Source organism: Motacilla alba, chromosome 4 (assembly GCF_015832195.1).
Source record: "Motacilla alba alba isolate MOTALB_02 chromosome 4, Motacilla_alba_V1.0_pri, whole genome shotgun sequence".
Lineage (NCBI taxonomy): Eukaryota > Metazoa > Chordata > Aves > Passeriformes > Motacillidae > Motacilla > Motacilla alba.
The window spans coordinates 66,655,650-66,678,646 of record NC_052019.1 but is presented as its reverse complement, the minus strand read 5'-3'; the positions used below and the strand labels follow the sequence as shown (position 1 = coordinate 66,678,646).

Below are 22,997 nucleotides of genomic sequence, written 5' to 3'. Positions count from 1 at the left end.
GGAAAATGGCCACTGAAAGCCACGTAGACCTGTGTGCCTAAAGACTTTGCTGGGTGTCCAATGAGCTGCTGAGTTATTAACATCAGACTCTGGGCTGCTAAATTCTCTGCACAGACTTTGGACCAAGCTGTGTTCTGGTGTTTAAAAACTCAAATGGAAAGCTTGACAACTGATAAATTTATCACACAAGTGTGCATTTTTGTGCTTAGTCTTTAACACTGATGTTAAAGCCTGCTCCCTGTCCCTTTCCTTTAAAATTGAAGGCAAACTCTTTACTGCACGTGGAAGAAGCTGTCAGCTTGTTATAAATTAATAAAGAAGGAAGGGTACCTGTCATTGCAGATGTTCAAGGGGAGAGCTGAACTGTACCATCCCTCTGCTTGCTGTCAGATCAAAAGCCAGTCCCTGAAGTCGCATGGCTGCTGTTAGTTTCAGAACAGCACCACGTTTCCCTGGGCTCTGGATTGTGCATACCTGAATGAATCACAGCTCTCTGGGCACAGGTGAGCAGGGAATGCATTGGCAATTACATTGGAGAGGCCCTGCTGGAGGGATCATCTTTACACAAAGCAGGGAGGAGGAAAGGTGATACTCAAGCCGTTTACAGTACATTGTATCTGCCAAAAATATCTCTCATAGCTATTCCCTCCCATAGCCGGGTAAAACAAGCAGCCACCCGTGATCACACTGTGCAACACATCTTTGTGTTTAAAGATCTTCGTACTTTTGTGCCAATCTGCCCATTGGGAGGGATTTGGAAACAGAACTTGCACTTTCATTGTGTAAGCCTTGGAGAACTTCTTCCATTGCTCTCTGGTGTGTGCCTCTCATTTGTGTCTTGAAACGTTCCTCTGTTGTGTTATTCTTTAGTAAAAGGTGAAAATGCATGCAAATCTCCTTTATAATTCAGTTTTTAATCTTTAAAAAGGAAATCTGGAAAAATGGCACTGATGTTTACTATTAGGAGTTAGACTGAGGACAGAGCATCATCAGTCTAGGACTGTTCTGTATCCAGGTGATGCTTAAATCTGGATGTCTGTACACAGTAACGTGAAGATTGTATTCACAACGTTAAACATTCCTCTTGTATCTCTGTTTGTCGGAATCCAGAACATCCCTCTGGGTGCCCTGGATGGCCAGAGCCGCTGGCAGGGGGGGTGTGAGACCCTGGCATGCAGCCAAAGACACACGTGGGGTTTTGATCTTAGCCCATAGAGCAAATTACCAACTCTGTATGAAGAATTACAAGCCACACACACAAGTTTAGATAGCATAGTAGAGATAATCGCGAAATGAAAGGAAGGATTTTTGAGTGCTGTACAGGGCGGTTTTAAGCCTTGTACGCAGGGGTCCAAGTTTTATACATGGGGGTCAGGGATTCTAAGATGGAGGGACTTGGGTGTGCCCTGTCCTCTTTCTTTCTCCTTCCTAACCTCCATGTCTTTGGTGATGTTGGCACTCACAGATTGGTTTAGAGTAGAAAGTCACCATTCAATATAGATAGTAGGCATTGGGGAAAAAGTATAAACATGTAGTACGTAATATATGATATAAAAGATGGCACCAGCCCCCTGGGAGGGCAGTGTGCCTTTGTCTGAGCTGCTGAGTGGGCCACAGCAGTTCAGGGAGAAGAATCTTGTAGATAACCAACAATAAACAACCTTGAGAACAGACAACAGAAGACTACTGAGTCTTTCTTTAAAGGCATGGGTTGGAGGAGAGACTTTTCCATCTTTCGGGGTCATCCCAATCCGGGACGTGAAACCCCACATCTGGCGTCCCTGGGTGGGCGTGAAGACCCGACATCTGGTAATGCAGGATTCCCCTTGGTTTTCATGTAATCCTGCAAAGCTAAATTTCCAAGCCTACCTCTCGGCTTAAATAATTTCTGTGATGTCTGTGCCAGATTAGGTGCAAATGAAATGCCTGTTCCTCCAAGGCCAGCTGTGATGTACTCTCAGCCTCGTGATCGTCTCTCACTTGCTGTTGGTACATTCCCTTCCACCTCCCACTGACCTGTGCTCCAAGGCTTTGCCACCCTCCTGTTAGATATTTAAGAGTGCACATTTTTGGGTAGTTCAAAAGCATCCCAGTTTTAGTCATCTTCAGTCTGCATTTCTAAGAAATGATTATTGGACAGATGTTAACATTCCCTGGATTTCTGGCCAATACTCTCTTAGGTGTTATCTGTCTTCTGCTGAGGCTGAAAGCTTTCTAGGGCATGGGGCTATTACAGTTCTGCCTGGATAGTCCCTAAAACAACTCATATGCAAATAAAAAAGAGTGGTAATTGCTAGGAACTCAGTGAGCATTATCAAGTAACATCTACTGAGGTTGATGTAATGTTTTTAAAGAGATGGGGCCTTGAACAAGCCAGTCTCTCAATGGAAACTGCTGAAATAAGTGTGAAATGATTTCTTTTTGTCTAAGGCTTATGCCACCTTTTGAACTGCTAAAGTTTCAGGATGGCAACAATGCCACAAATAATTACTGTTCTAGACTCCATTTTCCATTAAATGCCTAGATTCAGTTTGAATCAGTGCTTCACTCTTAAAAACAAATCATTTTGTGTCTTAAAAGTAATTAATCTGCCACCTTGACTTTTGCAGGTGCTATTCAAAAACCACCTTAGACTTTTGAACTCCAGGACAATGAGCCAGCAGCTCACATGCAATTCCTTGACGTAAATTCATTCTGAGTCCAACGTGTAGAAGGAAATTCAGTCCAAGAATGCAGCTGTAGATATTTAGAAATGTCCCAGATGGCCATGACAGATCTGTGAATGATCACTATAAAGTAGTTTGGGTGAAAAGGGAAATGCTGAACTTAGTAAAGGGAGCACCTGTGTTGTAACCAGGCCCATGGTGTAGCCAACCTGTGACAACCTCCTCAGAAGAAAACGTTGGTGTTGAACACCAGTGTTAAAACACCCGAGTGGTGACCCAGTCATGCTAAAGGAATTGTGGGGTCTTGTTCCTGCCTTGTTGGCATAGGTTACAGAGGCAGGCTCTGGCCTGCCCATCAGGCTGGGCCACAAGCCCTTGGTAAATGGGTGCATGCCTAGACAGAACTAGGAAAGGCTGGTTTGTTTTTCCCTGGACACGTAGCTGTTTTCTCCTGTCTGTCCTGTCCTGTGTTTTGGTCAATATGGGCATGGAACAAATGTAACAGGCAATGGATGTCAGAGGAAGTTTTCTCTCCTTTATATTCTGCTGCTTCTCCTCCCTAGGAGAACTTTCAGGTGGCTAAACAGAAGGCACAGGGGCAGCAGTTTTGCTAAGGAGGCACATGGAGGAGGACAAGAAGCCTCCAAGGAAGCATGTCACTGGCGAAGAAGGATTGTGTTAGTGTTATGGGATTGGCTGGGGTGCTGATGCCAGTTCTGAGCCAAGTGGCTTATAAGCCTTTGGAGATTTGGGGTGGGAGGGATTGTACTGCCCAGGGCTGACTGAGGCTGTTTGATTGCTTTCCTAAGGCAACCTTTCCCAGTGCCAGCAGAGCTCTCTGGTTGCCACCTCAGCACGGAAGCGCACACTTAGGGATGTCAGGTCTCTTCTTGTCCCCTTTACAGGAGCAGTTTCTCAAAAGAGCTTTTGTCTGGAGCAACTGCCCAGACAGCTGGGCAAACCCATGCTGGGCTGTTCCTGTGTTTCCTTTCCCAAGAGCAATACCCAGCCCTAGGTTGGAGAGCCAGGCATTGGCTGCCTGACCCAGGATGCTTGCGGTCTTCTCAGAATAACACCACCCTCAACATGAGCTTGGCAAGTGCCACAGGGAACACATGGCAGGAAACAAGATGGATCTGTGAGCAATGTCTTGGGTTGCTCTCCCAGCAGGATGCTTGCAGAGCCATCATCTGAAGCAGCATTGGCAGTATTCAGCCAGAACTGGAAAATTCAGAGTTTGAAGCCGCCCTGGCTGAATCCACTCAGCTCTGCAATCATGGAATAAGGTTGGGATGGAGATGGGTGGGAGGTGAGAGCAGCACCTCTAGTGACCCTCGCTGGAGCCACGAGGGCTGTGCTGGCCACAACAGCACGGTAAGAGCTGAGACTTCCATAAGCCCCTGTGCTTGAAGGCAAACAGCCTTGGCTGGGCAAGACCAGGAAGGGCAAGGTGTGACGTGCTCCTTGCCAAAAAGCAGAGAGACAGGATGAGGTGGGACAGCAGAGGCCGTTTGCTGGTGGCCCTGGCATGTCCCCATGCAGGGAGGTAGGGCTGGTCACACACCTTGCAGTGTTGGGCTTGGCAAACCAGCGGGGCTGCGGGCAGGCGGTGCTGGCCCGGGCTCTGCTCGCAGCTCCCCGGGATGCTGTCGGCAAGGTCCTGGCACGCTGGCCCTGAGGCCGCAGCCGCCGCCCACACCACAGTCTCCCCTTTGTTTTTGGTGCCGATGCATCCAGAGGCTGTAGCTGCGTTTCCTACACCCACTGGGAGGATGTGGGATTTTCCTGGCTGCAAAATGCAGCAGCAAGAAGCGCTGCAGGCTGGGCCGGTGACTCAGCTGCCAGCGATGGGCAGGGGACAGTTCAGACGGGCTCTCCCCTCTCTGTGTGTGCAGTAGCCCATGCCACTGTGCCCTTGCAAACCTTAATCCTTTTGTTTTCCACCCCACTCCTAATTTTGCCGCGCAAGAGGAGAAATTGATCTCGCCAGCAGGAGATACCCCAACTGGTTTGGAGAAACAAACAGATGATCTTTATTTTCAAAATATTTCATTCCTTTCATCATAGTCATTTCTGCAGAAACACAGTCAGAAGTTGCTGTGTAGGAGTATGGATTTCTGGTAACGAGGCCACCTACACAAATCCACCGCAGGAAATAGGAAGCCCATACCTAAAGCCTCCATTGTCTAGGGCCCAGTTTTGCAACAGTGCTTAAGCACCGCTTAGTCCCGCTGCAGGCAATGGGAATAGATTATGCCGAGCCCTTGGGCAGAAGGGGGTCAGGATTGCACCATCCTAGACCTTGACTCAGTATTGACTGAGTCACAGCACTGCAGGCGTTTGAGAGTCGGGAGAATTCTGAATCTCGGCGCAAAAATCCCCACACAATAAATAGTATCCTGTTAATTCATCTACTGCATCTTGGGTTGATAGTAGGAAGAATAAAAGTACCTGTTTCTTCTCTCCCGCCTTCAAAAAGCTCTTTCATTCCGGAAAAAACTCCTTTAATTGTGATACATAAGCATTTTCAACTCACATTTTCTCTTGGATTCGTAATATTGCTATTTTTAATGCCATTGGCAATAATAGAGTTGTTTTCTGCAGAATGAGCCGAAGCATTTAGCCCAGCCAGACAGTGACCCAGTTTATCAGGATTCAACAAAAAAAAAATTATATATATATATTTCACAGCACAAGCAGAAATAATATTCAGACCTCTTGGCCATTTTGATGAGTACTTTATTGGTTCCTAATGTTAAGGGGGACGAGGATGAGAAAGAGCCATGTAAAGGGATATGTTCACCGAACACTAGTCTTAACAGTGGTAATTTTCTGCTTAAAGAAAATAATTGTAGTTTTAGCACCTGTTTTGCCTGATAACTGCTCTAGATGGACTGTACCTTCACTGACATGGATTTTTTTCATCTAGGCAAAAATCTCTTTTTATTTCTGCAAAAGGTACCTGTGATTCCACAACTAACATCAATAACCTCATCAATAGTTTAGTTAATCTGATAGGAAAAAAACCCAAAGAAACCCTAAAGACTTTGTTAAAATTGTGTCCTTTCCAAAAGGAGCTATTCTGCAGCAATTCTCTTCAACCTCAGGAGTGTATTGTGGACTGATTTAAACAAAACATTTGTGGAAACCATGCTTCTGTGGATTTCTTGGCCAATCATGTCCTAAGCTCTCTATAGAGGAAACTTGGGGAGCACAGACTTAAAACTTACACTGAGATGATCTAATGTTTTTAGAAGCTGCTTGAATACTACTTTTTTTAATCTGAAATACCTTCTAGTGTTTCTAACTCAATCTACAATGTTCGTGGTCACTTTTTCCTTGGTATTTAGAGCTTTTATAGTATTTCTCATTTGGATGTCTGAAAAAATTTAGAGGAAAGTATGTATCTGTTTGCTCTATATTGAGGTGGAGAAGGAACCATACCATGAAGCAATTTCAGACAATAGCATGGATGTGTGAATTGTGTTGGTTTTGTTTCATTGCACTAAGCTATGTTTTTGGGTAGAGAGTGGTCCAAAATATTGTTGGAAATGGGCTAGGTTAGCTGTTCCATTTGCTTTTTATGGCTTTATTTAATTGGGGGGGGGTCATTTCATAGTGAAACTTATGTCACTGCTAGAACCAGTCAGAAGCTTTCAGAGGAAATAAAGTGGCCTTGAGAGCAAGGGAATTTTACAGCTTTGCAGCCCAGGCTTTACAGTTTGCTTTGTTAATATTCTCTGTGTTTAATCTAATTGAGACAAGCAAAAAAAAAAAAATGCCTTGAGCAATTTCAAGTTCAGCAGTTAGTGGCAGCCAGGACTGCAAAGAGCTCAAGAGCTATAGGTTTAGGTCCCACAAGGCCATTTGAGTTAATGCCACATCCCTAAAGGTCAACACACTCACCTTGTGGACAAGAATCTAATTGTCAAATCCTTGTTCCTGTCGACTCGAAGCAAGGCCACGATTCCAGCTTTCCCACATCCCAAGGGAGGGCCACAAGCATCCTGCAGCAAGCCTGGCTCTGTCTCTCAGCTGGAAGTGGTTCCATTTGATAGCAGTATTCCCAAAGGGAGAAAAGAACTCTACAGAGTGGTCAGAGCACTCGGGGGGGACTGTGTGAAAGGCAAGTTGAGTTCTCTGCTCTCCTGAGAGAGTGCCTGCAATTATTGATACAGAGTGGGAGTTTCAGAAAGTGTGGTTTGGGGGTTTAGCTTTGAACAACTGACTAATAATTACAGCATTTTGCACATGGGTTGTGAGAGAAGCCTTGCGTTCTTCCTTTCAGAGAAAATAATTCTGTATCCAACCACGTATTTCAAGCCCAGTCTGGATGATGTTTGTGTGCCTACTTTCCCTCCTCATTGAAAGCCACAGCGGAGGCAAAGAAGCATCAAAGCCTCACGCACCTCACACGTCAGTAACTGGATGCCCTCTAGCGAGGCTGCCACGCTCTCAGGTCTATCGGCCCTCGTTGTATTGAGAGGTGTGACACAAAGGAAGCTGGCTTTGCAGCGTTATCCCCTGAGGCTGCCTTTCCTCAAGTGGCCAAGGCTCATCTCAGCCTCTAGACGGAGCAGTTTCCTGCCCTGTGCCCTGCTCAAAATCCACTCCTGCTATCCAGGGGCATTTAAAAGCAGCTGAAGTGTGGCAATGTTTGATTTATTTAACTCAGCGAGGAGGTTTCCAAGGAATTAATACTGCACATTTCAAATGCTTGGTGGGACTTCACCTGGCAGTTTGCAGGATGTGAGAGTCTTCAAAACTGTAAATTACCAATTTAAATATTTTAATATTAAATGCCTCATCAGTTTATGGAACTATTTGGGCTCTGTTAGTAAGACTCCTGGCATGTGAATGTACACAAATGTTTCCTGTGTTGCTTCCCCCCATCCTCTTTTAAATGCCAAGATTAGGCATACCTGAAAAGAAGCCTTTTTTCTTCTGCAGTGTTAGAAGCTGATCCTGTGCTCATTGCTCTGAAAACAAACTCACACCTAATGAAGTGAGAGCACAGCACTCCTTGGCAGTTCCTTGGGTCTTTTTTCCCTAAAGCCAGCTGAAGATTTGCCTTAGTGTGGGACTGGCAGGACTGTGTACTGTGGGCCTGAGAGATGATGCAGAAGGTAGAAGCTGCATGTTGGAGATTAAAGTTGCCATGCAATTGTCATATTTTGGAATCTAACTTGTAAGCAATTTTTTTCCTCTTGAACTATTTTGTATTTTATTAAAAGCCTGGTACTTTTTCAGTTCCAAACATATCTTCCAAGAAGACATTTGCAATATTATCTCCCAAGCAGCTGTTTATTGCCCTTACCAATGCTTTGAAATGCGTTTGCCAGACATAAACTGCAGTTCCACTTTCCTTTCTGTGCAGTGTCTGCCTAGAATGAACACTCAGAGTGAAAACCAGGCTTTGCTGATGGTGCAGAGGGAGGATCTCAGACAATCAATGTCTGAATTGCAGCCACCTGAGGGGAATCTGCAGGTGCCAGGTAAGGACCCACTCTCGGTGTCAGCACAAGGAGAAAAGGGATGCAAAGGATGAGTTCACAGCCAGCTGCCAGGCTGAAGAGGGGATGATTTCCCTCACTATCCTGCAAAATAAAGCACCACGAGACACTTGTTAACACTTGCAAGTTTTGTGCTCATTCAGACACTGCCTGACATTCCAGACTTCAGAGATTAATGGGCAATCCAGAAATAACATTTCACCATTGTAGTACACGGCAGAGATGATTGTGTGGCTTTTTCCTACCTTCAGGGCAGATAATGGGATTAGAAGAGGAAGAGAGAAGTGACATGCATCATAGGTAAACCACAGTCATCAATCTCTTCCTGTGGCAGCACAAAAAAAGTACAGTCACTCTGATAGGCTCTGGGATTCCCCATAATCAACTAGAACTTCAAATTTCCCTTTCTGAATATATGTGGTTAGTACTAGAAACTTTTAATCAGCAGAGTGGAAGAGGAATTACGTGACAGACTACTGCACCTAAGAATTCCTCTCTTAGAAAGAAGAGATAAATGAAAGTGAAAATGTGCTTGGCGAACCATTTAAGACTTTAAAATAATTAAGGGAAAAAGAGAATAAGCACAAAACCTTCTTAACTTGCAAAACAGTTTTATTTCACACTTGTACAAAGGTAAGACATTTTAAAACACTTGCAGTACTACAGATTACATCTACAGCCACCATGTTAACAGGGGGACTTCTCAGGCCTCTGGAGCTTTACAGGATTTGAAAATTTTGAAGCTGATTGTCTATAAATGATAAATCCTCCTGCAGAGCAACATAATCACATAGCAGGCTGTGTGTCACTGCTCTAGAATTCAGAAGGATATGAAAAAAATACTGAAGAAAATGAAGGTACTACTTAAAAAAAAACCACCCCAAAACCTGTGATGTTCAAAATGGATTTGGACTGCATGGATTTAAATATATTCAGTGCTCCACAAATGTTCATGGTGAGCTACTTTTTCACTTCAGATGCAAATCCTCTCTGCAATGTAACTGTCAACAAGACAAAATTTACTCTCCTGCACCATGGAACTGAACTTTTTAGGTACCTGAAATCCTGGAGTAACAGCAGCTCTGTGATGTCTGGGGAGTAAGAACAATGGCACAAAGTGTTGCCTGGTTATCAACAACAAACTTTGGTCACCCAAGCAGGTTACATTCAAGTTTCATTCTGGTTTCAGGTGATCAGCTAAACACAAGAACATCTTTGGATGGCACAGAGCTCCAAAGGAAGAGCCAAATCTACATTTGCTTTCCATTAAATCCAAAAACAACTTGCCATAGGAAAACAGTGTTTCATACAGAAATACAGACAAATATACAATTAATTTTAGAGTCTTTCATGGAAATAAACAACAGGAGACAAATACCAAAAGATAACCTAAAAAACCACCAAAGGAATAAAACTACTGTGCTTGTCCCTTCAATCACTAGCCTTAGGAAAGGCAAAGTAACCTTTCCCAGCAGCAGTGGGCATCTTCACATCTGAAGTGAAGTATCTTTTAGTTAAATAGTAAAACACAGCAGTTTTTATCCAAAATAGCAATCGGGGAAGTTGTTATGGTAGAGGGGAAGGGACCTTGTCTTGCAGTATCTTCCTTGACTTCTGCAGTATCTCATTTTGGCAGTCTTGGGTACTGCAGCCCTCCTTCCCCAATTATCTTTGTTGAAAAAGAGAAATAAACCAAAAAACCTGCCCTTTCAGACTTTGTTCACATGGCAGAAAACATGCAGGAGGCACAAGCCCAGTTTTTAAACCTTTTCCAGGTTATCTTTTGGACCAGCTGTATAGCAAGGCAACAAATATTAGTATAAGCTAGTTTTCTTCATGATTCTCAAAAATTCTTGCTCGCTTACTTCCCCATCTCCATCTCGATCAGCTTCATCAATCATTTCCTACAAAACACAGTGTACATTTGATCAGGCACTGGACTCTAAACACAAGACATTCCACTCACTAAATCAACAATAAATCAGAGGCACATCATGTGAAAACAACAATGTATTTGACTGCTTTTCATATTCTGATCTCTCAGCCCTTTTGGTATAGGACTAAATTCCCACCCAATCTCTAGGAGCTACAGGGATGGTCAGTGCTGTTAGAAAAGCTCTGGCAAATCAGAATTTACCTGAAGTTCTTCATCTGTTAAATTTTCTCCCAGCTCCTTGGCAACCCTTTTCAAGTTTTTGAATGAAATTTTTCCTGTGCCATCATCATCAAATAACCTGAAAGCTTTCAGGATTTCTTCTTTTGAATCCTTTTCGCTCTAAACCAAGAGTAAAGCATATGTTAATCAGAAAACCCCTTACACTGAGATGTTCCTTTCTCTTATGCTGCCACAAGAATTTCTGCTAAGAATTCCTACCATTTTTTGTGTCATCATAGCCAAAAAGTCTTCGAAGTTGATGGTGCCACTTCCTTCCTTGTCGATGTCTGCTATCATCTTCTTAATCTCTTCCTTCTTTGGCTCAAAGCCTAAGGCACGCATCGCAACCTGTGCCAAAATAGCAAAACCAATTCTGTTAGGAGGCCACCAGAATTTTGGCTTAAGAGCTGAGCTAAAGCCTGTTCCATTTCCTTGTCCAGCGCTCTGGTCACAACTCACTGCCACGGAAACACCTTGGTGTCCTCTACCATCTTCTTTCATCTTGCTGAACAGTAATAGTATAGGTTTGATATTCTTAAGATGTTGTTTTTCCTACATGGTAGTGGAAATCCATAGTTTATATCAGGCAGAGGTAATTCGTGTTTTCAGGTTACAGAAATTGAGCAGAGTGTATGTGAGAAATCAAGGTGAAGAAGGTAAGTAAATTTATGCTTACAAAATTAATTCATGCTTACAAAAAAAATCAAACACATAAAATCACAGGGAGACAATCATCTTCCTCCTTGTAGTACTGTATGTGTGCAAGTGCACACACACTGCCTGACTTGTAACTGAAACACAACTCACATCTCTGTTTTGTTCCTTTTTAAAATTAAAAACCAGGTCATTTTTGGATTACGTATGTGCAAATACGGTTGTAAATTTCCTGAATGCGTGCAAAATCTCTGTTTAGTTCTCAGGTGAAGATTGATACTCTGATACTCATCCCAGAACAACAGAAGTCCACTTCCCAGGAACAAGCACCTTAGTCAAGAAACCCGAAACTGTTCAGTTTCTCTAATGCTCAGCTATTCAAAGCTGTCAGATTTAAACAGCCACACACCAGAGAAGCCTGTCTGCTTAGTGTATTACATGCAGAGTGCACCCCAAATTCAGTCATGACAGCAAGCCATTACTTTTCATTGTACTCCAAAACTGTTTTAAAACAGGGCTGGACAAACAGAAAAAGCAGCTACAATTTTGAGATCAAACATATTTTCACCTCAGAGGAAAAAGAAAAAAAAGTTTGAAAACCTTCAGTTCTTTTATGTCGATGCTTCCAGATCCATCAGTGTCAAACAAATCAAAAGCTTCTCTGATCTCCTGCTTTTGCTCTTCTGTAAGTTCAGGTTTCAAGCCACTTTTCTTTCTCTGAGCCGTACCTAAGCCAGGTTTTCTATAGTTGGATGCCTTCAGAAAGTGAAGGGAGAGAACATGTAAGAAACAGCACCTTCCTGGGAGAATTTCAAATACACTTAATTATAAATGACAACAGTAATACTGTAGAGCTGAGAGACATTCCTTGCTGCAAGTGGTAGACATTGAGTCTCTATGTCAATTTCCTTACGTTACTGTAGAAAGAAAAAAAAGAGATTTTGTTCCTGGGGAATGTGGATTTGGGCTTCCTGTTTTTCTGTTTTAAGCCGAAAGATTATCAATTCAAGGAATAATGCCAAAAACCAGGTGGGCAACCTGATAATGAACACTCCACTGAGGTGACCATGACCCTCTGCACCTCCTGCCAGCTGCCTTTCCTGCAGGTTTACGTGAAAAATATGAGTACAGCATCCTCACAGCTAAAGAGGGTGGTTGCTTAGTGTGTTGGCTGTAAATGAAACTCAAAATCGGCCACTCCCGTGGGAAAGGGAACTGTGTGGCTCCAGGCTGCCCGTCCATCGAGTAGATGTGGAGCCAGGAAGCAACATCCTGTGGGAGCAGTGAGATCAACACACAACCTGTCCCATAAGGAGAACTAATCTGCTTGTGCTGAGCTGGTGCATCATTATCCAGGATACTTCCGAGACCTTTCCTGCCTCTGGTGTAAGCCAGTGCAGTATAGTGTCCCCCCACTCCCCACCCCCATAAAGCAGGGAAAAACACCTTCCTCAAGTATAGTTTTGGTTTTAAATCAGCAGCAGACAGATTTTCGTCCGGCAGTCTTGAATCTGCACAGAATCCTGGAAGGAAAGGCAGTCCCACCTCCAGCTCCAAGGGGCTAGGCTTTATAGAAGTAAATAAAACAAGCACCAAGCAAGGAACTTGTTACCTAGTTACTGCTGACCAGTGTCTTGCCGCCGCTGAATTGTTAATATGTTTAGGGTTGGGATCTCTCTTTTAACTCGGAAGATTCAATTTTCTTCTAGTTTTTAATGAAATTTCGTTTTTCAACGTGATTTGTCCCTCCCAGGTTGGACTGCAAAGCCGTTTGTCTGACTCACACCTGACTTCCCTCTGCTGCTCTTAACACACTTATCACACTTTTACTCTTTACAGGCTGCTCTGGGAAGAAGACACACGAGACCTTTTCCTGGCCACGGAGCCTTCCTGTTCCATTTATTTCACATCTGAGTTGTGCAAATCCCTTTCAGGTTCCACCTCCGGGCCTGGCGGGTGCCATTCCGACAACGCTGCCGGGGCCCGAACGATATGGAGGTCTGTCAGCTGTGCCAAGAAGAACCAGGCACGCCGAGAGCCGGTGACGTATTTTGCGAATCCCGGTGTTTTTCCGGGCGCGTTTTATCCCCTTGGAGTGGGGGGGCCTCTCCGGGGTGCGCTGGTGCGATGTAACCGGACAGCAGCGACGGCCTGGGCAGGGGCGGAACCTGAAGGGGGTTTGCACAACGCACGGTGTCGGCGGGAGGGGGCGGAGGGGCTCGGGGGAGGCGGCGGTGGGAAGGGAGCTCGCGGCGGGGGAGGGTGCGCTCACCATCCGGCCGGGAATGCCGCTCCGGGCTGGCACCGGACGGGACGGAACGGGACGGGAACGCGAGCTCCGCACCGCCGCGCGCACCCGGCACGCGCCGCCCAGCCGGCCAATGAGCGGGCGGAACGAGCGCGGGAAGCCGCCCCCCCCTCACGGCGCCGGCCAATGACAGCGCGGCGTGCCCGTGAGGGACAGCTGGGGGAGCGCGAGGGCGGGCCCGCCCGCGGGGAGCCTGAGGGAGCGGCGGCCGTGTCCAGGCAACTCCGTGTCCAGGGAAGCGGCGGGAGCGCGGCCCCTCCGGTGAGACACCCGCACCGGCCCGCCGGGCACCCTCCGGGCCGCAGGAAGCGGCCAGGCCGCCGCCAATGCAGTTCCGGTGTGTCCGATCCGGGCGGCTTCCCCTCGGCCGTGTGGAGCAGGCGGGCCGGGACGCGCTTCCTCTCCCTAGCAATACTACGACATAATATGCAAGTGGACTTTCGCTCTGTGGGATGGGGAAAAGAAAAAAAAAAAAGAAAAAAAAAAAAAAAGCTTTTTGGGTTTGGATTAGCTACGCCAAGGGGCCCTTAGGGAGCTGGAATAAATGATGTGGATAAATTCCAGTACCTGAAGGGAACTTACGGGAAAGATGGGCCAGGACTATTTATGAGGGCTTATAGTGATGCGATAAGGGGGGGATGGGTTCAAACTGACAGACTGTCGATTTAGATTGGATCTTAGGCAGAAAATCTTTATTGTGATGGGGGTGACAGACTGGAACAGATTGCCCAGAGAGGTAGTGGATGCCCCATCCCTGGAAGTGGCCAAGGCCAGGTCAGATGTGGCTCTGAGCAACCTGGGATAGTGGAAGATGATCCTGCTCATGGCAGGGGGCTTGAAACTGGATGATCTTTAAGGTCGCTTCCCACCCAGACCATTCTGTGATTCTGTGATTTGAATCTGAGCATAAGAGGTACAGGACTCAGGGTTCTCAATTCTTGGTGGGTATACTTTGTTATTCAAAAAGGGAGCTTTGTTTTAATCCGCGTCTTCTGCCACGGGACCATGGAGATTTTGAGGGAAAGAAGATTTCTTTTTGATGTGTTAAGAATGAATAGTTGGTCAAAACTTGAAAGTCTCGGCAGTTTGTAGGTTGTGAAGAAGTGGCGCTGCTTTTATTTTGCTTAATAAAGTATTCATGCATGTTCTGTTAAACAGAATTTGGAATAAAATATGTTTTCCCGGACTTGTAGGTTAAAGTCAGTGGCATGACTGTTGCTACCAAGAAGGATCCGCACAGAGCTCTTGAGTTTGGCCTGTAATTTGTCCATTCTGCTCTAATGAATTTTTGCCCTAAGTAAGGCAAATAACTGAAATTCCAGACATCAGGGCAGGAGGAGGTGGTGGTTCCACACAGCCTGTACTGCTGGAAGTGTAAGAAACCGTGGGAATTAACAGCTCTTTACTGTCAGCCAGCCAGAAACAATTCCATGGTGTTTTAACAGTGCCCCGTTTCAGCAGCTCTGCCCATTGATTTCTCATATTAAGCACACAGGAAGAAAGCTTTATGTGGTGGAAGCTTTGTTCAGGGGTAGACTGTTAAATTAATTTTATTTTTTTGTTGATTTGTGCTCTGGTGTGCTGTGGGGATGGGGCAGTAATTTGTCATCTGTTCACAGATGCTGCCCACTGCCCATGGCTTTCAGGGATGCGAATGCCAGGAGACACATTGGACTCCAGCAACTCTCAGCCTTAGCATCCACTGGGAGAACATTCCTGGGGCCAATGAAATCACATAAATTCATTGTGGATGAAATCACCAACCAGAGCACATTGATTTGCTCTGCTGTTAGGCTGATGGAAAGTTTGGATTTGACAAGTGCTGTTGGACAGCTTCTTAACGAAACCATTCAGGCTCAGAACAAGGAGTTTAAGACGGGGATGAGTACCCTGTTGTTCCTGGTTGGAGCGTGGAGCAATGCTGTGGTGGAGTGCCTCCAGCAGAATGTTCCTGTTCCAGCTATAGTGTCTGTGATGTCTGAGGGGTTGAACTCCTGCTGTGAGAGAGTCCAGTGTCTTCAAATGCCAATACACGATGTAAAGAAAGAGCTGTGTTCTGGCAGAGTTAGGCCAGAGGCTTTTGAAAGCAAAACTGGCCAAGCTGGCTGTGATGGTCTTACAAATCCTTGGAATTTGCTGTGTTTCCAGAGAGATATTTCTGCAACAGAAGAAGTAATTCCAATAAATTCTTGTTCCCATCAAGGAGATGACTGTAATTTTAACAAGCTCCTGGTTTCACCCTTGGCTGGCTTTGGTTCAGTGGCTTCTGTTGTCAAGGCAGTGGGTGACAGAAGTTCATCTGCGCTGCCTGGAAGCGCTGTTACTGCATCCAGCTGTATCGCACGGAAGTTAACCCACAGCAGACACTTCGGCACTCTAGGGAAAAGCCCTTTTGCGAGTCAGCGAGGTAATGTTCAGGGCCACCTTTCAGGACCATCAGCAGATCTGTGTGGATGCTGCGGTTTAGGACACCTGGCAGTGGCTCTGAGCCATGGAAACCAGACCAGCGTGAAGCTGCTACAAAGCATTGCTGCTTATCAGCAAGAGAGAGCAGAGTGCAGTGGCTCTTCCCAGGTTAATATCGCAGAGATTGTGACATGCTGTGTGCTGGGCCTGCCCGAGAGCTATTCCTGTGTCTCCACAGGCTTTGTCACATTAGTGTCACCAGAGCAAGCCGCGGTCATCAAACACTTTGCAGACAAACCCCTCCGGGTTCTGCTGATGGATGGTGACCTCACGGAGGGGTACCGACACTTAGGTTTTAACAGACCACCTAACGTAAGGGCCATATTGGAACGTCCCAATCCACCGGGAGGCAGGGCAGGAGATGCGTGGCTAAGCAGAATGTCGGATATTCTGATGAGCTTTGAAGTAAACCTGGTTTTGGTCAAAGGAAACGTGTGCAAAAACTTCACGGAAAGGTGCATGGCCAGCAGGATATTGGTAATTGGCTGCGTGGCTCGGGATGTGCTGTGTGCCTTCGGGGCAGCCACTGGTGCCCAGGCAGTGACGTACCTGAGCCAGCTGGACGCTTCCTCTATCGGGAATGGGGCCTGGGCGGAGCTGTGGAAGAGCGGCGATGGGCGCGCGGTGGGTCTGGGTGAGCTGCTGCCGGCGCGGATCAGCGCGGCAGGCATCCCCCTGCTCACGGCCGTGCTCACCACTGCCCTGCCGTGCAAGGCGCAGCTCCTCGAGGACCAGTTCTGGACTTTGCTGTATCGACTCCATCACGCTCTAAAGGACGGGAAGGTTTTTCCCGGGGGCGGTGCAGTGGAGCTCTTGTGCCTCAGTCACATCCAGGCGCTCGCAGAGCAGCCCGGGCAACCGGGAAACGACAAAGTTTTGAGAGAGCTTCCCAGTCACTGGCTGGCAGAGTATAAATCCATTGTGCTCCAGGCACTGGCAAGTGGCTGGAAGCGGTACCTCTCCGTGCTCCTGTGTAACACTGCGAAGGCAAGTTCGGAGCTGGAAGCAGATGCCTCCGTGGATCGTCACCTCCAGAAAGCAGCGGCCTGTGGCTCTCCCTCAGCTTACATTTTGGAAGGGTTTAGGAGAGGTGGAGTGCTCAGGAGTGGCTCTGAACCCTTCCCTGGCCTGGTCACAGATGTAAAGGTTTGTGATAACGTTGCGGCCAAGACAGAGGCGTGGAGGAGAGCTCTGGACCTGGTGCTGCTGGTGCTTCAGACTGATGCCGAAATTATCACAGGCCCCAGAAGGAATCAGATCCTGAACTCGCCTCTGTCAAGCGAATTTATGTTTCTATAGGATTTTGAGGATTTGTAAGTCCATGAGTCAAATTTGTAAGTCCGTGGGAGAAGCCTGGGTGCAACCTACATGTCTTTATAAAGCAAACAGTGGGGTGTGATTGTGACTTTAGAATCTAACAGCAGAAGTCAGAATGAGAGACAGTCACAAGTTAATTTTTATTTCTAGAAATGAGAATTAAATAACAAACAAAAAACCACTTGTGGGTTTATCTCTAACCCAGGCCATGCATTTCCAGCTAATGGTATTGCCTGTATGGATGTCCCCTAATGTCTTCTGAAGAAAGGTGGAGATCTCTTACATTACATTGCTGTACTTGTGTTAAATGAAAGAATATTCTGTAATTAATTCTTCATTAATACCTTGTTCTTAATTTCTGTACATTGCAAACGTAAGAGTTAAATTTGAAATAATGTGAGTGTTACATTTTATACTGAGAGGTTGTATGAATAGATTCTATTTTTGCATATTTATATGGTCCATACATCTCTGATTTCCCAAAGTAGACCCTCTGGAATTTCTCAGGTTTTGACCAATTCAGGCTGAATCCTTCCTTTTGTTGTTACAGACTGAATGCATCTCTACACAACACTTCCTTTTACATTGCCAAGTGGATTTTTAGGTCATTCCTATGGGGTCTTTCAGCGATCCCTGCAGAGAGGAAAGTGTTGCTGTGAGTTTTAGGTGCTGGCTAACAACTGAGAACGAATCTCTCCTGGTGACTGAGGCACGGCATTTTTGCTGTGTTACAGCACTGACAGTTTGAAAGCTGGGCACTGGAGAGCTGGCCCTTCATTGCAAGAGAGGGGTGTGTAACTATGGAGATATTTTTTTTCTGAACTTGGCATTCTGAGTCACAGTGAAAGTAAAATGTCTCACCAGTCTGGTGAAAATAGAATGGAAAACGAATGGAAATGGTGATGCTAAAGAGGATCCTTGCATTCAAGAACTTTCTCATGAAAATGCTCATGGCTGGCTGCACAGATAATGAAATTCATCCACAAATAAGGTTTAGATACTTATTGGGGGTATCTGTGTATTAAAGTCATGTTGCATCTCTGACCTGAAACTAAATGTTCTGGTTTTCTGTCAGATCCCAGAATTTGGTGGATTTTGGAAAATACTGTAGGAGCTTATAATTTTAATTTGGAACAGTAGTTCCTAGCAGCATAAGGATCTCGTTAGATTACAGTTTTGATCATCCTGCAATTATTATTTTCATTATTGAAAGGTTGGCAGTTTAATGTGTAGCTGCTGGGCCGCACTCTTGATGTACCAAGCTGTGAGAAAGAGTCTGGTAGATCAAAAGAGACGAAAAGAGCTGGGGGCTGTTAAGTGAGAATGAAATGGAAACACAACATATAAATAAATATAAACAGACTCTGCTGCTCTGCAAGCGTTTGCAGCTCATGTTTGGCTTTACACTGTTTTTCTTGAGCCTCCTGTGCTGAGCATTGCATAAGCCCTGTTCCCAGGGAAAGATCCACTTGGACTTTATTTGAATAATAGAGCGAAGTGTGTTATGGAAAATCTGCAGACAAGAATTGTATTGAGGTGGTCCAACATCTATTTATGGGACTCTTAGACACTGGGAGCTGACGCACCAAATGTTGAGAAAGTCCAAAATGATGTAATTTTTCCAATCAGGCTTTTGAAAAGCACATGATGATAGATTTAAACGTTGTGATGCCAAACCAGGACAAGAAGTTTTCAAAAAAGCTGTCAGATGTTGCATTTTGATTAATTAACGCCCGTTTTTCTACAGGCCAACGAAATGGAACCATTTATAAACTAGGTACATCCTGTATCCTGGGTTACTTAAAATTCTGTCTGATATGCACAGAAGATTACCATGCAAGCTCTCCTCAAGGCATCCTCTCCTGCAATTTGGAATACAACATGCTGGTGTGGCTCCCTCAGCCTCAGATCTCCTAAAGCTCTCTGCACCATGGAGCGGAGATCCTGGGCCTGTGTGCCATGGCGCTCGGCACAGAAATGATTTCAACATCTGCCACAGGCAGTCTCAGCTCCTGCCAGGAAGAGGCTCCTCCTCTGGACACAAAGGCTGTTTGTGTAGAGCATGGTGTGATGGCAGAGCTAAGCTTTCACATGTGATGTGCTTGGGAAATTGGGAAATGGCTGAGATTTCAGGAGTTGGCACATCTTGCTCCCCGCTGGAACCAAGTCCCAGTCAGGTGCCTTGTTTCTCCCTTGTATCCCAGTATCATCATTCCCATCTCACTCCCAAACCTTCTGTTTGGGGCTAATGGCATTGTATTTCATATTTCTCTTTATAAAACAAATTTTTAGGCCTCTGCACCTTGAGGATTTCCTGAAATGTAGTAGAGGTCTCCTAATTCATAGCAACCAGACCCTTGTCCCAAGCTGAGCCAGCCTGGAGGGCATAGCTGCCTGCAAACTCTGTCCAGTGATCAGTGGCTGTCAGGAGGCACCCGAGAGTTTGCCTGCTGCCAGGTGTGCTGAAAATGTGAGCTGGGAAATGTAGGAGACTGTGTGTGCCTACAGTGCTCCCCAGGCAGGCAAAGGAGTGACTCTGGGAGGGTAAGGAGAAAATTGTTAAGACTGTTTGCACTCAACTCCCTTAGATACTCTAGACCAGGGCTGATGGAGAGGCTGGGAGAACATTTTCCTTTTTTTTTAGAGGAGAGAGTTGGAGAGGGCAGTCGAATCTAGGAGAAAAGTTATGGAGTGACAAGAGATTTTCAGCTCTGCTCACAAGGATGAGGCGACTGGCAGGCCTGAGTCGTCCCATCAGTCACACTGCCAGCAAGAAATCATTCTGAAGAATGGGAAGTGACCTTCCTCCATGCAAAGCAGGTTGGCTTCCCATAACCAACATCTACAGGAGCTGAACCAACATCACCAGGTATCAAGTGAATGAAATGTCTTGTAACTGTTTGGGGCTTTTTGTATCCTTTTGTGTGTAATGTCTATCAAACTCCTGTGTAAACTCTCTGTTACATGAAAGTGCCAAACTCAAATGGGGCTGAGCTGCTGCTTCAAGAATGGACTTGCTGTTCTGGAACCAGCTGAATTGCCAGGACTGCTGTGAACAACAGGCATTTCTGGGAGTAACAGAGGCCCATTACAAGGATTGGTTTTACCCAGTTTTATTCCTCTCTCTCTGTAGATCAGCAATCCTTTTGAGATAATTCCACACCAGCACAGTCAAAGCATAGTTTGCATGACAATCTGGAAAAATCTAAAAATTACAAATTTAATTCCTCCGCCTGGCACCAGCATCATTGCATTAATTAACCATTTATTGCAAAGCTGCAGGACCAAGACCTTTTTTTCCCTAACCAAGCATAAATAGATCTGCAGTCTTAAAGGGCTTTTTCTTTACAGATAATGTTGCTTCAAGAACTAATGTCCACAGGGATGATTCCAGCCCAGGTGAGAGAAGAGGGAGAACAGCTCAGGTGCATGCACAAACCAGAGACTGGGGTTGATAGTGAATAGTGGGAGGGAAAAAAGAACACACCCCTTGTGTGTTTGGGCTTCTTATCTGTTTATTCTGATCACAATACTCATTTCTGTAGATTTTTGAAAAGCACCCACAGTCGTGCTTCTGCTGATTTCGATGCTGGTTTGCTGTGAGTACTGGGGTTCAGCTTGTTGCATTGTGTCCCTGAAAACTCTGTAGGGACAAGGGCAGTTTGGGGCAGAGATGCAGAATGGAAGGAGAGAGTTGTTCTCCAATTTCTCCTTCCATATCAGGCCCTGGATGACCCCTGGGGAGTGGCTTCACGTCACATTTAATCGAACCCGGAGTTCCCAGCAGCCATGTGTTCCCATGGTGAGAAGTGCTTGGGAGGAGTCTTTCTCAGAGAGTGGAAAGAAAGGCTGGGCCATGATCATGCACAGATGGTGAAAGAGCTTATGAGAAAGGAGAGAAACCAAGGACTGTATTTGGTTTCCCTGCCTAGCAGAGATTCAAAACAAAAAACTGTTTAGTTCAAAAGGAATTCTTTCCTTGGGGACCAAGTGCTACTCCAAACAATAGGATTATTTTTTCGTTATTGCAGGAGTAGCAAAGATAGCATGCAGTTTTGATTTAGAAGTAATGGGAAGATTCGCCTCAACTGTGTTTTATTCCAGCTGAAATCAGTAGATCGGGGTTTAGTGCTATTCACAACAGTTGTCCACTGTGTTGTGAGACCAAATATTTAACCAGCATTGCAGATTTGGAGAGATGACTAAAAATAACACAGTTGGTGAACTTACTTATTTCCAAGGTATAATTTGAGTCACTGCTTTCACTGACTACACTTAAAACCAAAACAAAAACAAACAATAAAAACTTTCTATTTGTTTAGACTGGAGAGCCAGTATAAAATAAATTTTATTTATATATGTACATATATTCACACATTCTGGAGCAGAACTGTTTCTCAATCAGCAACATTAATTTACAGTGTAGTCATACAACTCTGACCTCCTGTTTATGTCAAAGAAAACCATCAAAATACCTCCTTTTACAGAATAGCTACCTATTATCAGTTATTTTATTTTTTTTCAAAAGAGCCTTGTAGAAAAAGGATCCCTCCAATAAATTGAAAGGAATTGTGTCTTGTTTGTGGTATTTATTCCATCTGCTGCTCCCTGCATTTGCAGTTCTGCCTGTGAGTCACAGCTCCGAGATATGCCTGTACCAGTTTAGGTGCTTTAGGGGAAGTGAGCACAATTCCACACGTGTAATTCCATATCAGTGTAGCATCTTTGATTCTCTACACTGATGAAAATTAACTGGTGCCCCTGCAGCAATGCAGATATGTTGATTAGATCAGGTTAGTTAACTGGCAAAGCCCTGCTAATATAACATTATTCCAGCTCCCTGAGTATTCCTTGCTCAAGGTAAGGGGCAGTCATTGCTCAGTACCTCTCACTGCCCTTCTTCTCTTGGTTTATGTGACCACTGTTTAAATAACCACCCCAACCATCCCACCCAAACTCTGGTGCTTTCTGGAGCTGTTCAGCTGGGACAGTGTTGCTGATGGCTGCCAGAAGCCAGCAAACTCAGATGTCATTGGCAGTAAGAGAGCTTTACTGGAGCCGAAGCCCAAATCTCTCTTTGTTTATCTGAAGTACCAGGCAGTTAACTTGAAAAATGGCCATTTTTCAAGTTATACCCCTGGCTGTGCAATTATTCAGGCTTGTAATTGACATCTCAAACACAAGAGCAGTGCTGTAAAAAAGCACTGAGAATTGCCAAATGTCAGAGCAGTAATTGCTTTACATGGAGTCACTGTGGCTGATTTGGGAACTGCTCGCACGTCTCAGCTCCAGTGCTGGATACTTGGGACCGTTTCCCAGCAGAGCTTGAGGAGGACCTCCAGCTTCCCAGATTCCTCTCACACCCATTCATAAGGCCAGTGAAACTGTAGAGGAAGAGAGAAGTTTCAAGGCCAGGAGAAGCTGGAGGAAATCCAGTGTCTCTTGTTTGTTCATGTCTCATTATTAAACAGACTTATTATTATTATTAAAGTGCTGAAGAAAGGCCTTCCAGAATTACAGGAGCTATTTTTTTAAAAGAGTTTTGTCTATGCCAAGAGGTCCTGCTTGAATGAACTGTGTTTGAATCAACTGTGTTTGCTCACCTTGAATGGGAATTCCCAGATGCTTTTGTTGATGTGTGTGTGTGACAAGATGTAATTTCCCAGATATGTTACTCTCAGGAGGCTGGAGGGAAAGGGGAAATCACACTTGGGTCCTGAATTCATACAGGGACCAATCCCTTTCTCATTAAAAACATCAGTGAAGTTTCCATGGCTTTGGGGATTGGTCCCTGAGAAACTGAATTTTGCAAAACCATGATTGTCCTTCTTCCTTCTTCTAAATACTGCAAAGGGTGGCTTTTGGATATTTCTTAGAAGCAAGAAATGTAAAACCAAAGACTGCAAATGATGAAGAGT

General features: G+C 45.2%; 2 protein-coding genes across 3 annotated transcripts; one reads left to right on the top strand and one right to left on the bottom strand.

The window, feature by feature from the left end:
* Positions 1–8,773: 8,773 nt before the first annotated feature.
* Positions 8,774–13,385, bottom strand: LOC119700708 (caltractin). The gene is made up of 5 exons (XM_038136227.1): positions 13,261–13,385; positions 11,589–11,744; positions 10,554–10,682; positions 10,317–10,454; positions 8,774–10,083 (listed from the first exon to the last, which is right to left on the bottom strand). The coding sequence occupies exons 1-5, from the start codon at positions 13,261–13,263 to the stop codon at positions 9,994–9,996; spliced, it is 516 nt and encodes a 171-aa protein (XP_037992155.1). The 5' UTR covers positions 13,264–13,385; the 3' UTR covers positions 8,774–9,993.
* BBS12 (Bardet-Biedl syndrome 12) lies at positions 12,785–18,457 on the top strand. 2 transcript variants are annotated; one of them, XM_038136219.1, is made up of 2 exons: positions 12,785–13,029; positions 14,916–18,457. In XM_038136219.1, the coding sequence occupies exon 2, from the start codon at positions 14,932–14,934 to the stop codon at positions 17,059–17,061; it is 2,130 nt and encodes a 709-aa protein (XP_037992147.1). In that variant the 5' UTR covers positions 12,785–13,029; positions 14,916–14,931; the 3' UTR covers positions 17,062–18,457. The 2 variants fall into 2 exon arrangements, with proteins under 2 accessions (XP_037992147.1, XP_037992146.1); XM_038136218.1 differs by lacking the exon at positions 12,785–13,029 and adding an exon at positions 13,469–13,557.
* The last annotated feature ends 4,540 nt before the right edge of the window (positions 18,458–22,997 follow it).